This window comes from Antechinus flavipes, chromosome 4, assembly GCF_016432865.1.
Source record: "Antechinus flavipes isolate AdamAnt ecotype Samford, QLD, Australia chromosome 4, AdamAnt_v2, whole genome shotgun sequence".
NCBI lineage: Eukaryota > Metazoa > Chordata > Mammalia > Dasyuromorphia > Dasyuridae > Antechinus > Antechinus flavipes.
The window spans coordinates 151,632,454-151,654,625 of NC_067401.1; the positions used below are offsets into that span (position 1 = coordinate 151,632,454).

General features: G+C 38.0%; 1 protein-coding gene across 3 annotated transcripts in view; it reads left to right on the forward strand.

Moving 5' to 3' along the window:
* SLC39A11 (solute carrier family 39 member 11) overlaps nucleotides 1-22,172 on the forward strand; it is a 508,920-nt gene that overhangs the window by 59,869 nt on the left and 426,879 nt on the right. For 2 of the 3 annotated variants that reach the window (XM_051995203.1, XM_051995202.1), the window contains exon 4: nucleotides 20,344-20,502. The exons of the other annotated variant lie outside the window; for it this stretch is intronic. In XM_051995203.1, the coding sequence (XP_051851163.1) occupies nucleotides 20,344-20,502 (159 nt within the window). The remainder of the gene's footprint in view (nucleotides 1-20,343; nucleotides 20,503-22,172) is intronic. 3 annotated transcript variants of the gene reach the window in all.

The window sequence follows — 22,172 nt, forward strand, 5'->3', positions numbered from 1 at the left end:
GTTGTTCTAAACACCATAGCTAGCCCTTCATCCACTACATTCCACTGTCTTTCTCAACTCTGTGTTATAGGTATCATTTTTCTCATAGACTCAACAAGGTGAATTCAGGTATGGAGAATCCACTTCACAAATAGAGTTTAAGGAAGGTATGATTAGACATGCCTTAGGAGAGTGAGTTCCATGATCTGGGGGGGACTCCCTATACAAGTGAGATCATAAGTGCTGTCTTCTCTATGCTTTGGGTATAAAAGAAAGGGAAGTTTGGATTTTTCTAACAAGGGACTGAATGGAAGGGAGACATTATGAAAAACCAACAGGTACCTGGGGGAATCGCAATTTCCAGGGAGACATGGCCTCCATGTGACTTACTGCCACAGACCAAAGAATATCCCAGAGACTTAGCAGGAGAAGGTCTTAGAAGGGCAAAGACCCTTGTTGTTTGTCAACGCCTTTTAGGTGTTTTTTAGTTGGTCTAGATTTTTGGCAATAAATATCTTAAATATCTAAAATATATTTTTTAACTCTTCTTGTACTTTAAATTTTTATGCTTTGAGAAAGAATTCATTGCTTTGCAGTGATGAGCTTTTCTGTACTTAAGTAGGCTCTTCCTTGAAAAGCAGACCCAGTTGGGAATGTATGTGAAGTCTTTTAGCCATGGCAGGCCCTGGTGGAGCTCATACTGCCCTTCCCTAGTCTTTGAGACCCTAGGACATCTTTATTCTGTGAGCTATCAGAGTAGAACTTCATGAAGGAAAAGAATATTAAAACAAAAGGAAAATGCACTGAGGAGGCTGCTTGAAGCCCCTGTGTCTCATTGATATCTCTGCAATGTCTGGCAATCTAGAGGAAGTATTTCATGTAGTAGATTTATGGGAGGCCACGGACAAGAAGGTAGGCAAGATGAGATGGCTGGGTTACATTCTGCACACCTGGAGGAAGGACTCACATCAATGACCAGAAGTAGTCATAGAACTCTAGGTATAGGATGTCAAATAATATATCTAAAGAAGAAGAACTGCATTTGGTAACCTTGCAAAAACAGCTTGAATGTAAAGCACTTTATATAAATGAAAACAAGATACTATTTTTCTGCCTCTGTCCTTAGTGTTGTGGTTGTGGATTGTAGCCAACAGCTTGGAGATGATGTTGTATAATCTGTAGCTTTTATTTATTTTGGCTTGATTATCCAACCATTAATTGGCTTGATTCATGAAGAATTGGTTATATAAATCTCGTCAGGGGAAGTTTGAGTGTACCTTCTTGGGGAAAATCCAGGGTCATCCAAATAACTAGGAAGTTTTGTCCATTTAATAAGAATAATGGTAATGATAACAAAAGCCACGATTTATGTAGTGTTTTAAGGTCTGCAAAGTATTTTATATGTGTTAACTCATCCTTAAGGGACATAGCATCTCATTTTGCGTTAGTGGGTACATTGACCCAGTTGTTTGAAGAGAAGTCATGTTAATCAAAAGAACACTCATGGTATTTCTTTAGCTTTTAAAGAGCCATTTTGATTTTTATATTCTAATTATGTGCTTATTGTATATGTCTGAAACGTTGGCATGAAGTCTCTAAATCTGCAGTGAGGAACTCTTCCATCTGGGGATATAAGAAGACTTACCTTTTTTGATCCTTTTGATAAAGACACTAATTGTGGGTAGGCTTGTTATTTTTAAGATACAGATAAGGAATTTTTCAGTGATTTAATTATGCTAAATTTATCAGATGTATTTATGTCAGGAAATATCTCTAAGGATTTCTCAGATTTATGAAATGGGTTGAAGGATCTGTGTTTGGGGAGAGATGGGCTATGGTCCCTCTGATACCTTATGGAGGAATGGGAGAAATGAGGTGTGGAAGAGATGGGCTAAGTGGGATTATCTTGGCCAGCAAACACTTATATGATTGGTTTGGATACTTGTCACATATATGGACAAATGCTTTATCTATGAAGGAGAACTCCTGGTATGAGAACTTTCCCCCTTAGTTCAGGTTTTTTCTGGTTAGTAACTTAGATGTGTCTCAAGGCTAGGATGAAATGTAAGTGTAAGAGACAGGATTATAATCCCATTCTGAATGTTAGACCCAGAATTCCATCTATTAACCTTGCTACCTACTTGTTATAATGGATTCAAAAGTGGTACTTGCTGAAGTGGATTGGGAGTTTGAAGGTCTATAACATCATTGGTCATTGATGCTTGTGCAGGATGTAGGCTAGCAGATTGGCAACTGTTTGCATGCCCCTAAACATGTGCAACCACATATATCCATTTATATTCATCTATGCCACATACATGTTCTCTCATATGTAGGTACATTCATTCTCTATTGCCTACTGACTAAAATAACAGTGACTAAAAATTTTTATTGCTTTCACAATCCCTTTTGATGACTTCGTTCTAATGACTACTTAATCTGGGTCTTGGGTCTTTAAAAAATTGGTAACTATATTTCAATATTATTGGCTTATTTCATAATCCTATATATTTTGTGCATTTAAAAATGTCATTCTGAGAAGGGTTCCATGAGCTTCATCATACTGCTAAAGGAGACCATGACACACAAAAAACTTAAGAAACTTCACCTTAAACTCACATTCACCATACATCATTGGTTTGACTCTCTGATTATTTCTTTTGAGTCTAGGTGGGGGAAGAGGACCAAGGAACTAATGCTTTGGGATGGTGTTCCCCTCGGTTGAGAGAAATGAATTAATCAATCAGTCATTCATTTGTTAAGCAATTAAGCCAAGATCTTTGGAGTTCTTCCTGGATAGGATCAGAATCATTTTTGGTGCCGTGTAATCAATTCCTTGTCAGAAGTTGGCAGGGTCTGTTCCCTGATCTGCCAGCATTAGAAACAGCTTGGAGCTAGAGACAAGGGTTTTGGGGAGAGCCTTTAACAGCTGGTACAATTGTCTACTAATTGGCTAGCACTTAGAAGACGATGATGGATTGGTGGCCTGGTGCCATTCAGGTTACCTCAGAAGTGAGATTCCCCTTTTGAGTTGGTGATCAGCTGCTGGACAGGGGGAGTCACACTTCTGTCCTGATGGGGATGATGGCTGTTGGCATAGTAAGGGATGCTGTGGAAACTCCCTGAACCCAAGGATAGTGAGTCAAAATCAACTCAAAGGAAATAATGGTAGCAGGATGGCCCAACTCTTAACTGAGCTGCTGAACATTTGATCAAAATAGAACAGTTTATATTCTGTGTCCTTATGGCATTAATATGTTAAATATACTATATGTGCTTTAAAAAATTACTAATAGTTAGCATTTTTATAGCACTTTAAATATATTTTACCTGTTACCTTATTTAATCTCACAACTACCCTGTGAGTTAAGTGATGTTATTTTCTCCATTTTACAGATAGAGAAACTGAGGTTGAGAAAGGTTAAATAACTTGTGAAAGATCATAGAGCTAATAAATACCTGGGTTCTGGATTTGAACTCAAGTTTTTCTGACTCTTAATTCTAGCTTATTCCATTTATGTCGCTGAGTTGGGCTGGTCACATTGAATAGTTGGGGGATAACTGTATGCCAGGGGAAACTTATATTGTCAATAGACATTGAGGAAGATCCTGATGGAAAACTTATGGGAGGGCATGGCCAAAAGTTGCCCAGGATGCTGATTTGCATTGCTGGAGGGAACGTTGTGGATGAAAATATAGATGTTTTGGAGTGACTACATGTTCTACCATCCCCAGATTAGTAGGATGTCAGGTGCTTGCTTCAGAAGGTGCTCCCATTCATTGTTGTGTATTCTGAGTTCAATGATTTTTCCTTTTTAATTTGATTTACAAAGAAGGAAATATTTTTAGGTGCTATCTCTGTCTACCTTTTTTTTTTTTTTTTTGACTAATAAATCAATGTTTAATTGCACCCATTTGTGGGAGTATTCCAATCCACCCCTTAGGAGAATTTCCCACAAATTAGTTTATATTTACAAAATGAAAGTCTCCCATAATGAATACCAACGTAGAAACAAAATGATTTACCTGCTGAGGGCTACACATTTGGCTGATTATTTTAAATTACTCCATTCTGGTGCCACTGACACTAGAAGGAAATTATTAACACTATCAGATAGGAATTCCTTTAGGGATTTGCCTTGAGTTTTGAAAAGCAGGATAACATAATGTGTTCTGGTAGAATTTTTAGGAGCCAGAGGGTACTGGCTGGGGAAGTAGGACAGATATGAGCTCAAACCCAATTGACAGTTACTAGCCCTCTGACTGTGTGTTTACTGAAGACTTTATCCTAGGCGTCTTCTCTTTTTGCTTTATTTTCTCTCAATTGGTGACATCATCAATTTCCATGGATCCAGTTACCATTTCTATTTTCATATGGACTCCAGCTGTTACTCATACACCGTTAACTTCTTATTGGACCCGAAGCCCCCCAAGCTCTGTGTATCTAAAACAGAACTCTTTACCTTTTAAACCAAAGCCACCTGTCTTCTGAAATTATCTATTTCTGTTGAGAGTCCCACTATGATTCTGGTCACCCCATTTTGTAGCTTGTCATCCTTGTTGTTTTCTCCTCATTCATCCGTACATATCCAGTCAGTTGTCAGGTTTTTCTACTACCACAATATCCCTTCCTCCTTCCCTCCCTCCCCCCCCTCTTTCTTTCTCTCTTTCCCTCTCCCTCCTTCCCTCCTTTCTTCCCTTCGTCTCTCTCTCTCCCCCCTCTCTCTCTGCTTCTTTCTCTCTCTCTCTCTCTCTCTCTCTCTCTCTCTGCCCCCCCTTTTTCTCTCCCCCCCGCCTCTCTCTGCCTCTCTCTCTCTGTGTGTCTCTCTCTGCACCTCTCTCTCTCTGCGCCTCTCTCTCTCTCTCTCTCTCTCTCTCTCTCTCTCTCTCTCTCTGCCTCTCTCTTCGTCTCTGTCTCTGTCTCTCTGTCTCTCTCTGCCTCTCTCTTTGTCTCTATCTCTCTGTCTCTATCTCTCTGTCTGTCTCTCTGTCTCTATCTCTCTGTCTCTCTTCTTATGTCTCTCTCTCTGTCTTTGTGTGCCTCTCTCTCTTTGTGTCTCTGCCTCTCTCTGTTTCTCTCTCATCCTCCTTTGTTCCCTTCCTCCTTTTCTCCTTCTCTATCTCTCCATCTCTTTCCTTCATCCCCACCTTTTGGAATCCATGGTTTCTTTCAAGACTTAGCTTAAAGAGCCAGTTTTTGCTTGGGGCTTCCCCTTCTCCATTCCCAATTCTAGAGTCTGCTATCTCAAAGTTTTCTTATATTTGGAGGAAATAGAGAGCCACTGGAATTGGTGAAAATGTGTGTGTGTGTGTGTGTGTGTGTGTGTGTGTGTGTGAGAGAGAGAGAGAGAGAGAGAGAGAGAGAGAGAGAGAGAGAGAGAGAGACAGAGACAGAGAGACAGTCAGACCTGTGCTTTAGGAAGATGAGTTTGACAGCTTTGATCAGACCTGTGCATTAGGAAGTGAGTGAAGCGATTTTTATGGGTAGAGATAAAGGTGGAATTGAGGGCTCCAGTAGAAAGGAAGGGGCTAATTGGCAGGAGAAGGACAGAATCATTTACTTTGGCTGGCACACAGCAACTCTAGTTCCCAGCAGGAAATTTGAATAGTTCACATGTATTCAGTGAAAGTCATATTTACTCTGCAATCATGAGCATGAGCCTGCCCATCTATTAGATATGGAGGGAGAAGGAGGGGAAGCTCAGTACCTTAGGATCCTATTATGACCCACCTGTAGCATCTGTCTACTCATTAGCATTCCAGGGAGTTATCTTGGCTGTGTGAGTGCCCAGTGTACATAAGGACTCTGATTAGTGACAAGGAACTAGGAGACTGGTACCCTGTCTAGGTAGCCCTGACAGGGCTAACTGAACATTTGTCTGGCTACGTGATTGCCCACAAGTCATACAGCTTGTAGTTAGAGCTACATTTGAATCTGGGTCTTCTGATTCTAAGACGATGGCCTTACCATTATACCGAGCTATTTCTTGAAGTATGTAGGACCAGATTCTGGACAACCTGCAACAACAAACTTAAGAGACTTGGACGATAGATTGGCAATGGGAGATATTGGTGGTTTTTAAATAGTTAACTGTGGCACCAGAAAAGCTTTGGGAGGAATGCTTTGTCAGGGGTATTATATTATTGATTTGAGAGAGGAGAGATTGTAAGCAAAGGGACAGAAGTTCTGTCAGAAAAATCCAGGTAAGAGGTAATGAAGATCTCAACTAGGGTGATAGCAGTATCAGTAGAGAGGACAGATGGGTAGGGATAAACTTGTCGTGGTAGAATGGCTGACATTTAGCAGCAGACTAGATGTGGCAGGCGAGAGAAGTGTAAGAATTAAGAGGATTCCATGGTTTCCAGCTTGGGGAGATCTGTTTGGTGCTACTTACAGGGATGGCTAAATCAGTAGGAGCATAGAGGCCTGGAGCAGGAGTTGGAGAAGATAACTTTAGTTTGGACAACTTGAGTTATCAGAAGAAAAGCCAGATGGAGAAGTCTAGTAAACACTAGGAAATGTCTTTAGGGTTCAGCAGAAAGCTGGGGGCTTAGATTTGTAAGTTATCAGTATAGAAGAGATAGTGAGGCTTGGGGTTAGTGAATATGTTAGGAATGAATGAGCAAGAGCTAATTACACACACACACACACACACACACACACACACACACACACACACAGTACTGGGAAGACAAATCTCAAAAGTCCTTGCTTTCACAAAACTGATGTTTTAATAGGAAGAAACAACACAGGTAGGAAATAGTAGTAGTCTGGAAAGGGAATTTGGTCCAGAAAGTTTGCTACAGGGATAGAACCAAAGGGCAGCCATTTGATATGTCCTTCCCAAAGGGTTGATTTGATTGCTCTATTCAGAGCAGCAAGTAGGAAGGAGAGGTGCTGGTGGTGAGGTATGCATCGTAGCAAGGTAGGCGACAAGATGACTCAGTGTAGATGGATGGATGCCATGTGAAGCATAATGATCTGATGATGATCTCAACCAGTTGGTGAAAATTCAATTACCAGCCAAGACAATGGAGCCCCAAGTGAGAGGGATACTGTGAGTAGAGACAAGAGGTGGATGTGGGGGACCTTTTAAGATGTGATGTGGTAGGCAAGGGAGGGCCAAAACTTAAAAATGACTGGGACTCAGAGAAGATAGGTAAGGAAGATCTTTTCTCTGCATTGAATTGTTTTAATGATGAGGAAGAGGTAGTATAAAAAGCTATTGAATGAACCAAAGTAATTGTCAGATGAAGAGGGATTATCAAATGAGCGCATGTGAAGGAACTATTCTGGTAATGTGGGTGAAAAGTTTTTTTTGTTTTTGTTTTTTTTTTTTTGCATTCAGGCAGTTGAGGTTAAGTGACTTGCCCAGGGTCACACAACTAGGACTTGTTAAGTGTCTGAGATCACATTTGAACTCAGTCCTCCTGACGGCAGGACTGGTGCTCTAACCACTGCACCACCTAGCTGCCCAATTGGTGTAAACTTTGTAAGTAAAACTAGAATTAATAGATTAGAAATTTATGAGTTTGTCAGTGTGGAAGTGCAGAAAGGTCAAGTATATTGTCCTGGTGGTCACACTGCTGGTAAGTTTCAGAGGAAAATTGAAATCTTAAGTCTTTTGTGCTCTGATTCTAGCATTGATTAATTGATGTAATTAATGGATATGATTACATAATATAATATTAATTATTATAAATAATATAGTAATATAAACAAAATATTAGTAATTACAATAATAGGATTCAGTAAAGGTAGCTTCCTGAAAGGACGGCTAAATAGTGAGTCATCCAAGAAGAGCACAGTGGGTAACCTGAGGCCAGAAAGATGTGATTAGGGTATGTTTCATTTTTTTTCACTAATGAGCTGAAAGCAGAATGTGCTTCAGACCAGAAACAGGAAGTGAGTGGGAGAATCTGCTTGTTTCATCTCTACAATTTACTGATCTAAATATGAAATGTATTCACCAGGGATATTTAGAAACATACCCCATATATACACACTGAAAGGAGACCTTTACCAGTCTATTGCTGTTGCTGTCGTCTCAACCTTTGTTGTCCTTCTGAGAGATGAAGTATTGTATATGACTATCTCAGGAGCAGCTTTCCAGGTGGTTATGGCTCATGATTTTATAATTAGGACAAATCAGGGAGTTAGAGTCCTTTATAAGTATGTTGATCTAAGATTAGTAGACCCCAGCCCTTTAGACCATAATAGCTTTTTTTTAAAAAATTGCATTATTTTTTTTTTATATTTTATTTTATTTTATAATAACTTTATATTGACAGAATCCATGCCCGGGTAATTTTTTTTTATAACATTATCCCTTGCACTCGCTTCTGTTCCGATTTTTCCCCTCCCTCCCTTCACCCCCTCCCCTAGATGGCAAGCAGTCCTATATATGTTAGATATGTTGCAGTATATCCTAGGTACAATATATGTGTGCAGAACCGAGCAGTTCTCTTGTTGCACAGGGAGAATTGAATTCAGAAGGTAAAAAACAACTCGGAAAGAAAAACAAAAATGCAGATAGTTCACATTCGTTTCCCAGTGTTCTTTCTTTGGGTGTAGCTGCTTCTGTTCATTATTTATCAATTGAAATTGAGTCTTTGTCAAAGAAATCCACTTCCATCAGAATACATCCTCATACAATATTGATGTCGAAGTGTAAAGTGATCTCCTGGTTCTGCTCATTTCATTTAGCATCAGTTCATGTAAGTCTCTCCAAGACTCTCTGTATTTATCCTGCTGGTCATTTCTTACAGAACAATAATATTCCATAACATTCATATACCACAATTTACCCAGCCATTCTCCAATTGTTGGGCATCCATTCAATTTCCAGTTTCTAGCCACTACAAACAGGGCTGCTACAAACATTTTAGCACATACAGGTCCCTTTCCCTTCTTTAGTATCTCTTTGGGGTATAAGCCCAGTAGAAACACTGCTGGATCAAAGGGTATGCACAGTTTGATAACTTTTTGGGCATAATTCCAGATTGCTCTCCAGAATGGTTGGATTCGTTCACAACGCCACCAACAATGCATCAGTGTCCCAGTTTTCCCGCATCCCCTCCAACATTCATCATTATTTTTTCCTGTCATCTTAGCCAATCTGACAGGTGTGTAGTGGTATCTCAGAGTTGTCTTAATTTGCATTTCTCTGATCAATAGTGATTTGGAACACTCTTTCATATGAGTGGTAATAGTTTCAATTTCATCCTCTGAAAATTGTCTGTTCATATCCTTTGACCATTTATCAATTGGAGAATGGCTTGATTTCTTATAAATTTGAGTCAGTTCTCTATATATTTTGGAAATGAGGCCTTTATCAGAACCTTTAACTGTGAAGATGTTTTCCCAGTTTGTTGCTTCCCTTCTGATCTTGTTAGCATTAGTTTTGTTTGTACAAAGGCTTAATTTGATATAATCAAAATTTTCTATTTTGTGATCAGTAATGGTCTCTAGTTCATCTTTGGTCACAAATTTCTTTCTCCTCCACAAGTCTGAGAGATAAACTATCCTATGTTCCTCCAATTTATTTATAATCTCGTTCTTTATGCCTAAGTCATGGACCCATTTCGATCTTATCTTGGTATATGGTGTTAAGTGTGGGTCCATGCCTAATTTTTGCCATACTAATTTCCAGTTATCCCAGCAGTTTTTATCAAATAATGAATTCTTATCCCAAAAGTTAGGATCTTTGGGTTTGTCAAACACTAGATAGCTATAGTTGACTATTCTGTCTTGTGAATCTAACCTTTTCCACTGATCAACTAATCTATTTCTTAGCCAATACCAAATGGTTTTGGTGACTGCTGCTTTATAATATAATTTTAGATCAGGTACAGCTAGGCCACCTTCATTTGATTTTTTTTTTTCATTAATTCCCTTGAGATAGACCATAATAGCTTAAAGAGAAACAGCTTTGAAAGATTTCAGAAGTCTGATTAATCCAGGTCAGTCACGACTTCAGAAGACTGATGATGAAGCCATGCCTTTGTCTCTTGGCAGTGAAATTACAAAATGAGGCGTGTATTTTCATACTTAGCTTATGTGATGAGGTATTTTTTTTCTCTTGACTCTATGTATTAGATATTGAGGGAGAGTAGCTTTTTTTTTTTTTTTTTGAAAGGAAGAGGATTGATGGTGATAGTGATGCAAAAAAAAAAAAAGAATAAAAGAAAGAAAAGAGCATTGGTTAGCTTTTAAGAAAAAAACATAGAAGAGAGAAGAAAGTTTAGAAAGAGATAGACAATAAAGACAGTTTTATTACTGACATGTTAAATACACCCTGATTCCTTTGAGCTAGTCATACAATGCCAATCTCTTTATGCAATGAAAAGAAGTGTTTTCTACTCCGAAAAATGAGAATGTGCAAAGTTTGAGATTCTTGCAGAAGTTGGATGGATTTAGTGAATCGGAAGCATTGCAATAGGGAGAGACTGTGACTTTTTCTTTATTGGCTACTGCACTTAAACCTTCTCTTTTTCCTGGCATTAACAGAGTGCATTACCTTGAATAGAATCTTTCCTGCCAAAGAAAACAAGTTGACATTGAAAAAGATCTTTTGGAACATGGTTAAACTAGATCTAACCAAGGCAAAGGCAATTGTGAGAATAAAAGAAATGCAAGAAGCGCTGTCCAGAAAGGCAAATAATTGAAGCTTTCTGTGCAGGTGCCCTTAGGAAATACTCTGCTTGTAAATTTTTGTCTAGCATGTACTTTTTTTTAACCAATAACAAAGAGCTTTGATGATTACTGCTTTGCAGTATAGTATGCACTATAGTTACTATCTCTCCCCCCTTTATTTCCCTCAAAAGTTTTAAGTTTTTATTGTTCTTTCATATAAGTTTTGTTATTTTTTTCTAGCTCTATAAAATAGCCATTGGTGGTTTGATTGACAGAGAAATTTTAAAAATAAATTGATTTAGGTAATATCATTAGCATTTAATATATTGACATGCTTTATTCATGAGTGGTTTACTATCTGTCAACTTATTTAACTGTCTTGATTTTTTTAGTGTTTTATAATTGTAGTTATGTGATTCTTGTATTTGATTTGATGTAGATAAGCTCCTAAATATTTTATTCATTCTTTAGTTATTTTGAATGGAATTTTTATGGCTATCTCCTGCTAGATTTTCTTTGATATCTATATCTATATCCACATATACATGTATTATACCCTGCTACTTTTTTGTTGTTGTTGTCATCATCCCAATTAGTTTTTGAGTTTAATTTCTAGGATTCATAATAATATGCAAAAATATTTTATTTACTTGTGCTTATTTACTCAATTTATTTTTCCTGTAGCTATAGCTAACATTTACTGTACTGTGTCAAATAATAATAGTGACAAGACATCCTTGCTTTCTGGCTGTTATTATTAGAAAGACTTCTTATATGTAGGGGACTCTGGTTTTAGATGAATTCTATTTATCTTATTAAGGAAATGTCCATTTATCCTATATTTCTTGGTGTTTTTGAAACATCATGATGATGTAATTGAAATAGGTGTTATATTTTTGTCGTCAGGGTTTTCAGTATTTGTTGATAAAATTTTGTGATTTTTGCTCTTTTTATTATTGATATGAACCTTATAGTTTTCCTAACATTGAACTAATCTTGCATTCCTGATATAATTTTAACTAGATCATAGTGTATAATCTTTTAAAAATATTGTTATAGTATCTTTGCTAAAGTTTGTCAGAATTTTTGCCTTAATAATCATTAAAGATAGTGATTTGTTTCTGTTTTGTCTTTTTCTGGTTTGTAGTTAAAGACCATATTTTTATCATCAGAAAAATGTGGTAGGATTCTTTTTTTTCCTTTTGCAAACAATTTAATGTAATATTTGAGTTAATTGTTCTACTGAGCTTTGTTCTCACTCCCCTTTTTGCCTTTGGGTGTTCTTTTGTGTCTTGTTCAAATTTTTTTTTGGAAATTGGGTTCTTTAAACTGTCTGTTGATTTGGATATTTTATGTTCTATTCATTTTCACTCTTTAAGTTATTAATTTTTTTTAATAATAACTTTGTATTGACAGAATCCATGCCAGGATAATTTTTACACAGCATTATCCCTTGCAATCACTTATGTTTCGTTTTTTCCCCTCCCTTCCTCCTCCCCCCCCAAGATGGCAAGCAGTCCTATATATGTTAAATATGTAGCAGTATATCCTAGATAAAATACATATTTGCAGAACCGAACAGTTCTCCCACTGCACAGGGAGAGTTGAATTCAGAAGGTAAAAATAACTCGGGAAGAAAATCAAAAATCAAATAGTTCACATTCATTTCCCAGTATTCCTTCTTTGGGTGTAGCTGTTTCTGTCCATCATTTATCCAATGAAACTCAGTTAAGTCTCTTTGTCAGAGAAATCCACTTCCATCAGAATACATCCTCATACAATATCGTTGTCGAAGTGTATAATGATCTTCTGGTTCTGCTCATCTCACTTAGCATCAGTCCATGTAGGTCTTTCCAAGCCTCTCTGTATTCATCCTGCTGGTCATTCCTTACAGAGCAATAATATTCCATAACATTCATATACCACAATTTACCCAGCCATTCTCCAATTGATGGGCATCCATTCATTTTCCAGTTTCTAGCCACTACAAACAGGGCTGCTACAAACATTTTGGCACATACCGGTCCCTTTCCCTTTTTTAGTATCTCTTTGGGGTATAAGCCCAATAGAAACACTGCTGGATCAAAGGGTATGCACAGTTTGATAACTTTTTGGGCATAATTCCAGATTGCTCTCCAGAATGGCTGGATTCGTTCACAATTCCACCAACAATGCATCAGTGTCCCCGTTTTCCCGCATCCCCTCCAACATTCATCATTATTTTTTCCTGTCATCTTAGCCAATCTGACAGGTGTGTAGTGATATCTCAGAGTTGTCTTAATTTGCATTTCTCTGATCAATAGTGATTTGGAACACTCTTTCATGTGAGTGGTAATAGTTTCAATTTCTTCATCTGAAAATTGTCTGTTCATATCCTTTGACCATTTATCAATTGGAGAATGGCTTGATTTTTTATAAATTTGAGTCAGTTCTCTATATATTTTGGAAATGAGGCCTTTATCAGAACCTTTAATTGTAAAGATGTTTTCCCAGTTTGTTGCTTCCCTACTGATCTTGTTTGCATTCGTTCTGTTTGTACAAAGGCTTTTTAATTTGATATAATCAAAATTTTCTATTTTGTGATCGGTAATGGTTTCTAGTTCATCTTTGGTCACAAATTTCTTTCTCCTTCACAAGTCTGAGAGATAAACTATCCTATGTTCCTCTAATTTATTTATAATCTCGTTCTTTATGCCTAGGTCATGGACCCATTTTGATCTTATCTTGGTATGTGGTGTTAAGTGTGGGTCCTTGCCTAATTTCTGCCATACTAATTTCCAGTTATCCCAGCAGTTTTTATCAAATAATGAAATCTTATCCCAAAATTTAGAATCTTTGGGTTTGTCAAACACTAGATTGCTATAGTTGACTATTCTGTCTTGTGAACCTAACCTTTTCCACTGATCAACTAATCTATTTCTAAGCCAATACCAAATGGTTTTTGGTGACTGCTGCTTTATAATATAATTTTAGATCAGGTACAGCTAGACCACCTTCATTTGATTTTTTTTTCATTAATTCCCTTGATATTCTCGACTTTTTATTGTTCCATATGAATTTTGTTGTTATTTTTTCTAAATCATTAAAATATTTTCTTGGAAGTCTGATTGGTATAGCACTAAATAAATAGATTAGTTTAGGGAGTATTGTCATCTTTATTATATTCGCTCGGCCTATCCAAGAGCACTTAATATTTTTCCAGTTATTTAAGTCTGACTTTATTTGTGTGAAAACTTTTTTGTAATTTTGCTCATATAATTCCTGATTTTCCTTTGGTAGGTAGATTCCCAAATATTTTATGCTATCAACAGTTATTTTGAATGGAATTTCTCTTTGTATCTCTTGCTCTTGGATTTTGTTGGTGGTGTATAAGAATGCTGAGGATTTATGGGGATTTATTTTGTATCCTGCTACTTTGCTAAAATTATGAATTATTTCTAGTAGCTTTTTAGTAGAATCTCTGGGGTTTTCTAGGTATACCATCATATCATCTGCAAAGAGTGATAATTTGGGTTCCTCATTGCCTACGCTAATTCCTTTAATATCTTTCTCGACTCTTATTGCCGAGGCTAGTGTTTCTAATACAATATTGAATAATAATGGTGATAGTGGGCAACCTTGCTTCACTCCAGATCTTACTGGGAAAGGTTCCAGTTTTTCCCCATTGCATATGATGCTTACTGAAGGTTTAAAATATATGCTCCTAACTATTTTAAGGAAAAGTCTTTTTATTCCTATGCTCTCAAGTGTTTTTTATTAGGAATGGCTGTTGGATTTTATCGAATGCTTTTTCTGCATCTATTGAGATGATCATATGGTTTTTGTTTGGTTGGTTGTTGATATAGTCAATTATGTTAATAGTTTTCCTAATATTGAACCAGCCCTGCATTCCTGGTATAAATCCTACTTGGTCATAGTGTATTATCCTGGGGATGATTTTCTGTAATCTTTTTGCTAATATTTTATTTAAGATTTTAGCATCAATATTCATTAGGGAGATTGGTCTATAATTTTCTTTCTCTGTTTTCAGCCTACCTGGTTTAGGTATCAGTACCATATCTGTGTCATAAAAGGAGTTTGGTAGGACTCCTTCAATCCCTACTTCTTCAAATAGTTTATTTAGCATTGGAGTTAATTGATCTTTAAATGTTTGATAGAATTCAGATGTAAATCCATCTGGTCCTGGGGTTTTTTTCTTAGGGAGTTGATTGATAGTTTGTTCTATTTCTTTTTCTGAGATAGGAGTATTTAGGATATTTACTTCTTCCTCTGTTAGTTTAGGCAAGTTATATTTTTGGAGGTATTCTTCTATTTCATTTAAGTTGTCGAATTTATTGGCGTAAAGTTGGGCAAAGTAACTCCTAATTATTGCTCTAATTTCCTCTTCGTTAGTGGTGAGTTCTCCCTTTTCATTTTTAAGACTAACAATTTGATTTTCCTCTTTCCTTTTTTTAATCAGATTTACTAAGGGTTTGTCTATTTTGTTGGTTTTTTCATAGAACCAACTCTTAGTTTTATTAATTAATTCAATAGTTTTTTTACTTTCAATTTTATTGATCTCTCCTTTTATTTTTTGAATTTCAAGTTTAGTGTTTGATTGGGGGTTTTTAATTTGTTCCTTTTCTAGCATTTTTAGTTGCAAGCCCAATTCATTGACCTTCTCTTTCTCTATTTTATACAAATAGGCCTCTAGAGATATGAGATTTCCCCTTATTACCGCTTTGGCTGCATCCCATACATTTTGGTATGATGTCTCATTATTATCGTTTTCTTGGATGAAGTTATTAATTATGTCTACAATTTGCTGTTTCACCCAATCATTCTTTAGTATGAGATTATTTAGTTTCCAATTATTTTTTGGTCTACTTTCCTGTGGCTTTTTATTGAATGTAATTTTCAATGCATCATGGTCTGAAAAGGATGCATTCACTATTTCTGCCTTACTGCATTTGAGTTTGAGGTTTTTATGTCCTAATATATGGTCAATTTTTGTATAAGTTGCATGAACTGCTGAAAAGAAGGTGTACTCCTTTCTGTCCCCATTACATTTTCTCCAGAGATCTATCATATCTAATTTTTCTAGTATTCTATTTACCTCTTTGACTTCTTTCTTATTTATTTTGTGGTTTGATTTATCTAATTCTGAGAGTGCAAGGTTAAGATCTCCCACTATTATAGTTTTACTGTCTATTTCTTCTTGCAGCTCTCTTAATTTCTCTTTTAAGAATTTAGATGCTACACTACTTGGTGCATATATGTTTAATATAGATACTTCTTCATTATTCATTCTACCCTTTAGCAAGATATAGTGCCCTTCCTTATCTCTTTTGATTAGATCAATTTTTGCTTTAGCTTGATCTGAGATCAGGATGGCTACCCCTGCTTTTTTGGCTTCACCTGAAGCATAGTAGGTTTTGCTCCAACCTTTTACCTTTAACCTGCATGTATCACCCCGCTTCAGGTGTGTTTCCTGTAAACAACATATTGTAGGATTCTGGCTTTTAATCCATTCTGCTAACCGCTTCCTCTTTATAGAGGAGTTTACCCCGTTCACATTTATGGTTAAAATGACCAATTCTGTATTACTTGCCATCTTGTTAACCCCGGTTTATGCTTTTCTCCCTTCTTTCCCCTTTCCCCCCCTTCCCAGTATTAAGCTTGTGAGCACCACTTGCTTCTCACAGCCCTCCCTTTTTTAGTATCCCTCCCTTCCCCTTAGAGTTCCCCCCCACCAATTTACCCCTTTCCCTCCCAGATACCGTATTCCCTTCCACTAAGCTTATTCCTTCCCTTTTCACTTTTCCCTTCTCACTTTTCAGTGAGGTGGGAGAAGTTTCACCATAGATTGAATATGTCTAAAATTCTTCTCTTAATGCCAATTCTGAAGGCAGTAAAATACTCACTATATTCATCCCTCTCCATTCTTTCTCTCAGATATACTAGGTTTTCTTTGCCTCTTCATGAAATGTACTACCTCCACTTTACCCTTTTTCTGGTAAATGTCCTTTCCACATCTAGTTTCTAGAACAAGGTATACATGTATTCTTTATACATCTTTATAGCCGGAATACAGTTCCCAAGATTAATCTTTACCTTTTTAGATTTCTCTTGAGTTCTGTGCTTGTAGATCAAATTTTTTGTTAAGTTCTGGCTTTTTCATCAGAAATAGATGGAATTCGCTTACTTCGTTGAATGTCCATCTTCTTCCCTGGAAAAAGATGCTCATTCTCGCTGGGTAAGTTATTTTTGCTTGCATACCAAGTTCCTTAGCCTTTCGGAATATCATATTCCAGGCCCTTCGATCCTTTAATGTGGATGCTGCCAGATCCTGGGTGATCCTTATTGTGGCTCCTTGATACTTGAATTGGGTTTTTCTAGCCGCTTGCAATATTTTTTCCTTCATCTGAGGGTTCTGGCATTTGGCCACTATATTCCTTGGTGTTTTGATTTTAGGATCCCTTTCAGTAGGGGATCGATGAATTCTTTCAATGTCTATTTTACCCTCTGTTTCTATGACTTCTGGGCAGTTCTCTTTGATAATTTCCTGGAAAATAGTGTCCAGGCTCTTTTTTTCATCATACTTTTCTGGAAGTCCGATGATTCTCAGGTTGTCTCTCCTGGATCTGTTTTCCAGGTCTGTTGTCTTCCCCAGAAGGTATTTCACATTCTTTTCCATTGTTTGATTTTTTTGGATTTGCTTGACTGATTCTTCTTGTCTCCTCGAGTCATTCAATTCCAATTGTTCGACCCTGATTTTCAGTGAAGTATTTTCTTCACTCACTTTTTAAAGATCTTTTTCTAATTGTCCAATTGAGTTCTTTTGTTCTGTGGAATTTTTTCCATTTCGCCAATTTTGTTTTCCAGTTCACCAATCCTATTTTTCAAGGATTTGGTTTCTTTATCCACTCTCTCTTTAACTGACTTCTCCAGGCTCTTTTGCCAAGCCTCCCTCTCCTTTTGTCAAGCCTCCCTCTCCTTTTCCCATTTTTCTTCTAGCTCCCTTGTGAGAGCCTTTTTAATTTCCTCCATGAGATTCATCTGTGCTGAGGAACATATGATCTCCTCCTTTGGGGATTCACCTGGGGACTGTTTGTTTTTAGTCTCCTCAGGATTTGGAGTCTGCTCTTTATCTGTATAGAAGCTGTCAAGGGTTAAATTCTTTTTCAGCTTCTTGCTCATTCTGTCTAATAATCAAAGACAAACTATCAAATAAACAGAAGGAAAAAACCCTTGAATGGAGGCTGCTTTCTTTGGGGGAGGGGCAGGGTAGTCGTGAGGCACGGGTCCTATTGTGCTATGGCGCCTGCGCGCTGCGATCCGAGCGGGCTGAGACACTGTGGGGGGAGGGGTGGCCAGGTCCCGAGAGACTCCAGCTGTTTGGGGCTGTATTCTTCACCCCCGGTGTTTTTAGCTTCTCTGCTGCCGGAGCAAAGTATCTAATCCTGTAGCAAAGCTCTCCCCGCAGAGACGGCTGTGATCACACCCCACCCCCTCTCCGCTCTACTCGGCTCTGAGCTGCTATCTGTGCTCTCGCTGCAGCTGCTGGCCGCAGACTGCTTCCGATTTAAGTACTGTCCCCGCCCTCGCGCAAAAACAGACCTTTCTTGACGAGTCTCAAGGATGGTTTCTCTTGGTAAGTAAATGTATGTTTTTTTTTCAGTCGAGCATTAATTCAGAGGCATGAAATGAAATGGATAGTGAGAGAAAAACACGGAGGTTACACAGGAGTGTATTTCCTCTCCGCCATCTTGGCCGGAAGTCCTTAAGTTATTAATTTTAGTAGTGTGTAGTTTTCATGTATTTCTGTGTTGTTTAACTTTCATTGTATTTCAGAGCTCTTTTGGGTCTAATTTCTTTTCTCTAAGTCAGTTCATAAGATCTTGCCAAGCTTTTCTGGATTCTGGATTCTTAGCTTCAAATTATAGAATTTTTCCTTATTTGAATTGATTACTTTGTTACTCACATGGTTCCTTTTTATTTGGAATAAGCAAATTTCATACCCAAGAGTGATACTGACTTCACCTGATCTTTTTATCCTCAAGTATTTGAAGATCTATTATGTATAAATTTTTTGTGTTGCCTAAGGCCAATTGTATTTAGGTAAATCTCCACTTAATAAAAAGAACTAGCAGTTTTCCTATGTTGGTACATTTTGATGTGGAAAGAACCATGGAGGTTGTCTTGTCATTTTATATATAAGGAGCCTGAAACATATATTGGTCAAGTGATTTTATCTGGTATCATAATTGTCAAAGATTGGCTTTGAGATTTTGAACCTGGGTGAATGAAAGGAGAGTGTTGCTCAAAGAAGGTGGTATGCAAGAAGGGTGGATTTGGGATGCTTTAGATCGGTTGAATTTGAAATGGTGTAATTAGCATCCAGGTAGAGATGTACAGTAGGATTTTGGTGATGAGGCCTAGAACACCAGATAAATCATTTGGCTATAAAGATGTGAGCATGATGCACATAGAGATGATTACTGACCTCATAGAAATTGATGAGAGGACTGAGAGAGGGTATATAAAGATGGGGATCCAGGACAGAGCTTTGGGGTACAGCCTGCCTCATGCTGCAAAGGAATCTAAGAACCAATGGTCAGACAAGTTGACAAAGCAAGAAAGAAAGGAAACTGTCACAGAAGCTAAGGGAGAACAAGGTATTGAAGGGGGCAGTATAGTCATCACTGTAGGAGGGTTAATAGAATGAGAACTGAGAAGTACCAATGGCAATCTTGAAAAGACCAGAAAAGGCAGAATGATAGGACTGGAAGGAAGCTAGAAAGGAATTAGACGTAAGTAGAAATGGGGATAAGAAGTATGGAGAAGTTTTACTAGGAATTGAAATGTAGGGTGGTAACTTGAGAGAATAGCAGAGTCAAATAATTACCTTGTAAGTTCTGTCACAAAAGTATTCAAGTAGGGGTTCAATGACTATATATCAGAATTATAATAGATTTTTTTGTGGACCCATCCAGTTCTATCCACCTTATGGTCAAGTGTCCTTAAAAGCTTTGTAGAGTGGTTCATTTTTGTCCTTGATTTGTACACCTTGTTTTATTACTTAATCCCTGATATACTGCCAGATCTAGTGCCATTTTGGAAAATAAAGAGTTGTTGCCAGTTTCAATTACAGGAGATGCAAATTAGTACCAGGAACAAATTGCTCAAGAGTTCACACCCTTGGATTGACTTGGGGAGCCCTATTCTGGACACTTTCCAGTTTATCATTGATCTCCCTAAAATGTGATGCCCAGAATTGGATATAACAGTCCAGTCATGATCTGTCTAGCACAGAATAGGAGTGAATCAGCCTGTTTAATTGTGTACCTGTGATGCACAAAGCCAGCATGTACGTTGTTACCGCTGGGCCAGGGGAGGTGGTAGGTGATGTGAAAACTTTAGGAACAGTGATCCCCCAGGATGTGGTGGGAGAGGTGGGTGTATGAATGCTCATGGACAAGACTTTTAGCAAGCACAGAACTGTCCAGTGTCCACCACTGGTGGGGCTTGGAGGAAACCACGCAGTGCACTGGCTGTAGTTGTGCATCTTGTCCCACAGTGTTAGCTTCCGGGAGCTCTGAGGCTAGACCTTGGTTCTGGGGGCACTTAGGACCCGAAGGTCAGCGGCTGCTTGGTATGGTCATACGTACCCCGGGCTGACCCGGATGGTCCTGCACAGAAGCCGGGTGGTGACTGTTGGAATGATTCTGGCGGGTTCCCTTCTTCAGGTTATGCTGGCTGCTTCCTATTGGTCTCTTCTGGCCCCTGCGATCGAGATGGCAGAATCCTCAGGAAACTTTGGTGCCTTTGCGTTCTTCCCTGTGGCAGTCGGCTTCACCCTTGGAGCCTCTTTTGTCTACCTGGCTGATCTTCTGATGCCTTACCTGGTGAGTACCTCTCAGCCCCAGGCTTGACATGCATTGCAGAGTCCACTGAAGATGGTGGTTTCTTGCTTTGTGCAAGACTTTTATTCCCCCAAAATATGTGTCTAAATCTCAGGCTCTCTGTCAAATAGGTAATGAGCTGTAAACAAATTTAGAATGCTTAGAGGGTGCTTTTATTTCAAGAAATCTTTCAGAGAATTCTTTAAAGTGAAGCATCTTTTTGTGCTGTGAATAATCTCCTCCTCCTCATCCCCATTTATCTGTCTGGTGTGTTCAGATTTTTGTATGTCAGATTTATTATAAATAAGAGGTACACCTGAACCAGTGCTGTGTGGGTGGGCATGTGTATGTTTGAGTTTGGATAATAAAGGAGAAGATATGGCCTGTTTTCAGAGTTAACAGTCTAGTCAGGGAGATGTAGTACATGCTAGAAAAATGCCACAGGAGCCCTAATGAAGCATAACCTCCCATTAAGTTTGAATGAATATAGTACAGACCAAGTCTTTGGGTGCCAAGGGGTTGCTGAGTAGATGAGGCTGTCAGGGTTAGGGCGAGTCAGAAATCTCAGCTTCTTCTCTTGTGTGAGACTGACAGCTGGGCATCCAAGAGCGCGTAGATGTGTCGGTACTTTAAAGCTTGAAGGGATCTTAGAGGTCATCAGATCTCCTCTTTACAGAGGAAGAAATGGGGATCAGGAGGGTTAAAGTCATTTGCCCAAAGTAACAGAGCAAGGATTTGAACTCAGAAGGAGAAGAACTCTTCAGCTACAAAGTCAGTGTTCTTTTTGCTGAAGTATAAGTCTATGGTTTGGTGGTGGTTGTTTTATAAAGCTACCTGAACCTGGCCTTGATGTAAATGAGAACAAAGGCTGTTGGCCCCCACTCCATCATCACACCCTAGTAAAGGTTCCCTGGCTCTCTTTCTTGTATGCAGGTCAGATTTGCAGGCATAAATAAACAGCTTGGCAGAAGTGAGCCAGTGGGAAGAGGCCATGAAGAATGCTCTCTGGGTTGAGAGGAAAAAAATCACGATTCCAGGGTTCATCCTAGTAGAAGACAATCCACTTGGGCCACTATTGGTTATAGAATGGCACAGTCAGACTACATCAGAGAGTATGTTATTTAACCTTTTTGAGCCTCATCTGTCCAGTAATGAAGAAGAGATTAGACTCAACTTCTAAAGTTCCTTTTGGACTTAGAAACTCTGATTAACACAACGACCCACCAAAGTTCCAAATACTCTCCACCTCCAGGGAAGAAGCTGATGTATTCAGAGTACAGGGGAAGCATATCTTCCTTCCTTTCTTTTTTTTTTTTTTTTTTGCCTCTCTCTCCCATTCAGGGATAATGTGGAGATTTGTTTTTCATAATTTTCTATTTGTAATGGGTTTTGTAATTTCTTGACTTTTCAATAGTTGGGAGAACAGGTTGAAGAGGGAAGAAATTTGGAACTGAAAATAAAATAATTTGAATTTTTAAAAAAGTATCTTTCAGCTTTAAATCTATGACTCAAAGTCCCAATTCAAAAATCTTATGATTTATGATCCCTTCAAACTCTAAATCTTATATGATCTTTAGTAAGACTGTAAATGCAAGTGTTCAAGTCCTACGTGTGGGATTATTTTTCAACCACCATTTAAACTGAAGAAGACATAATTAGTATGCTGCTGTATA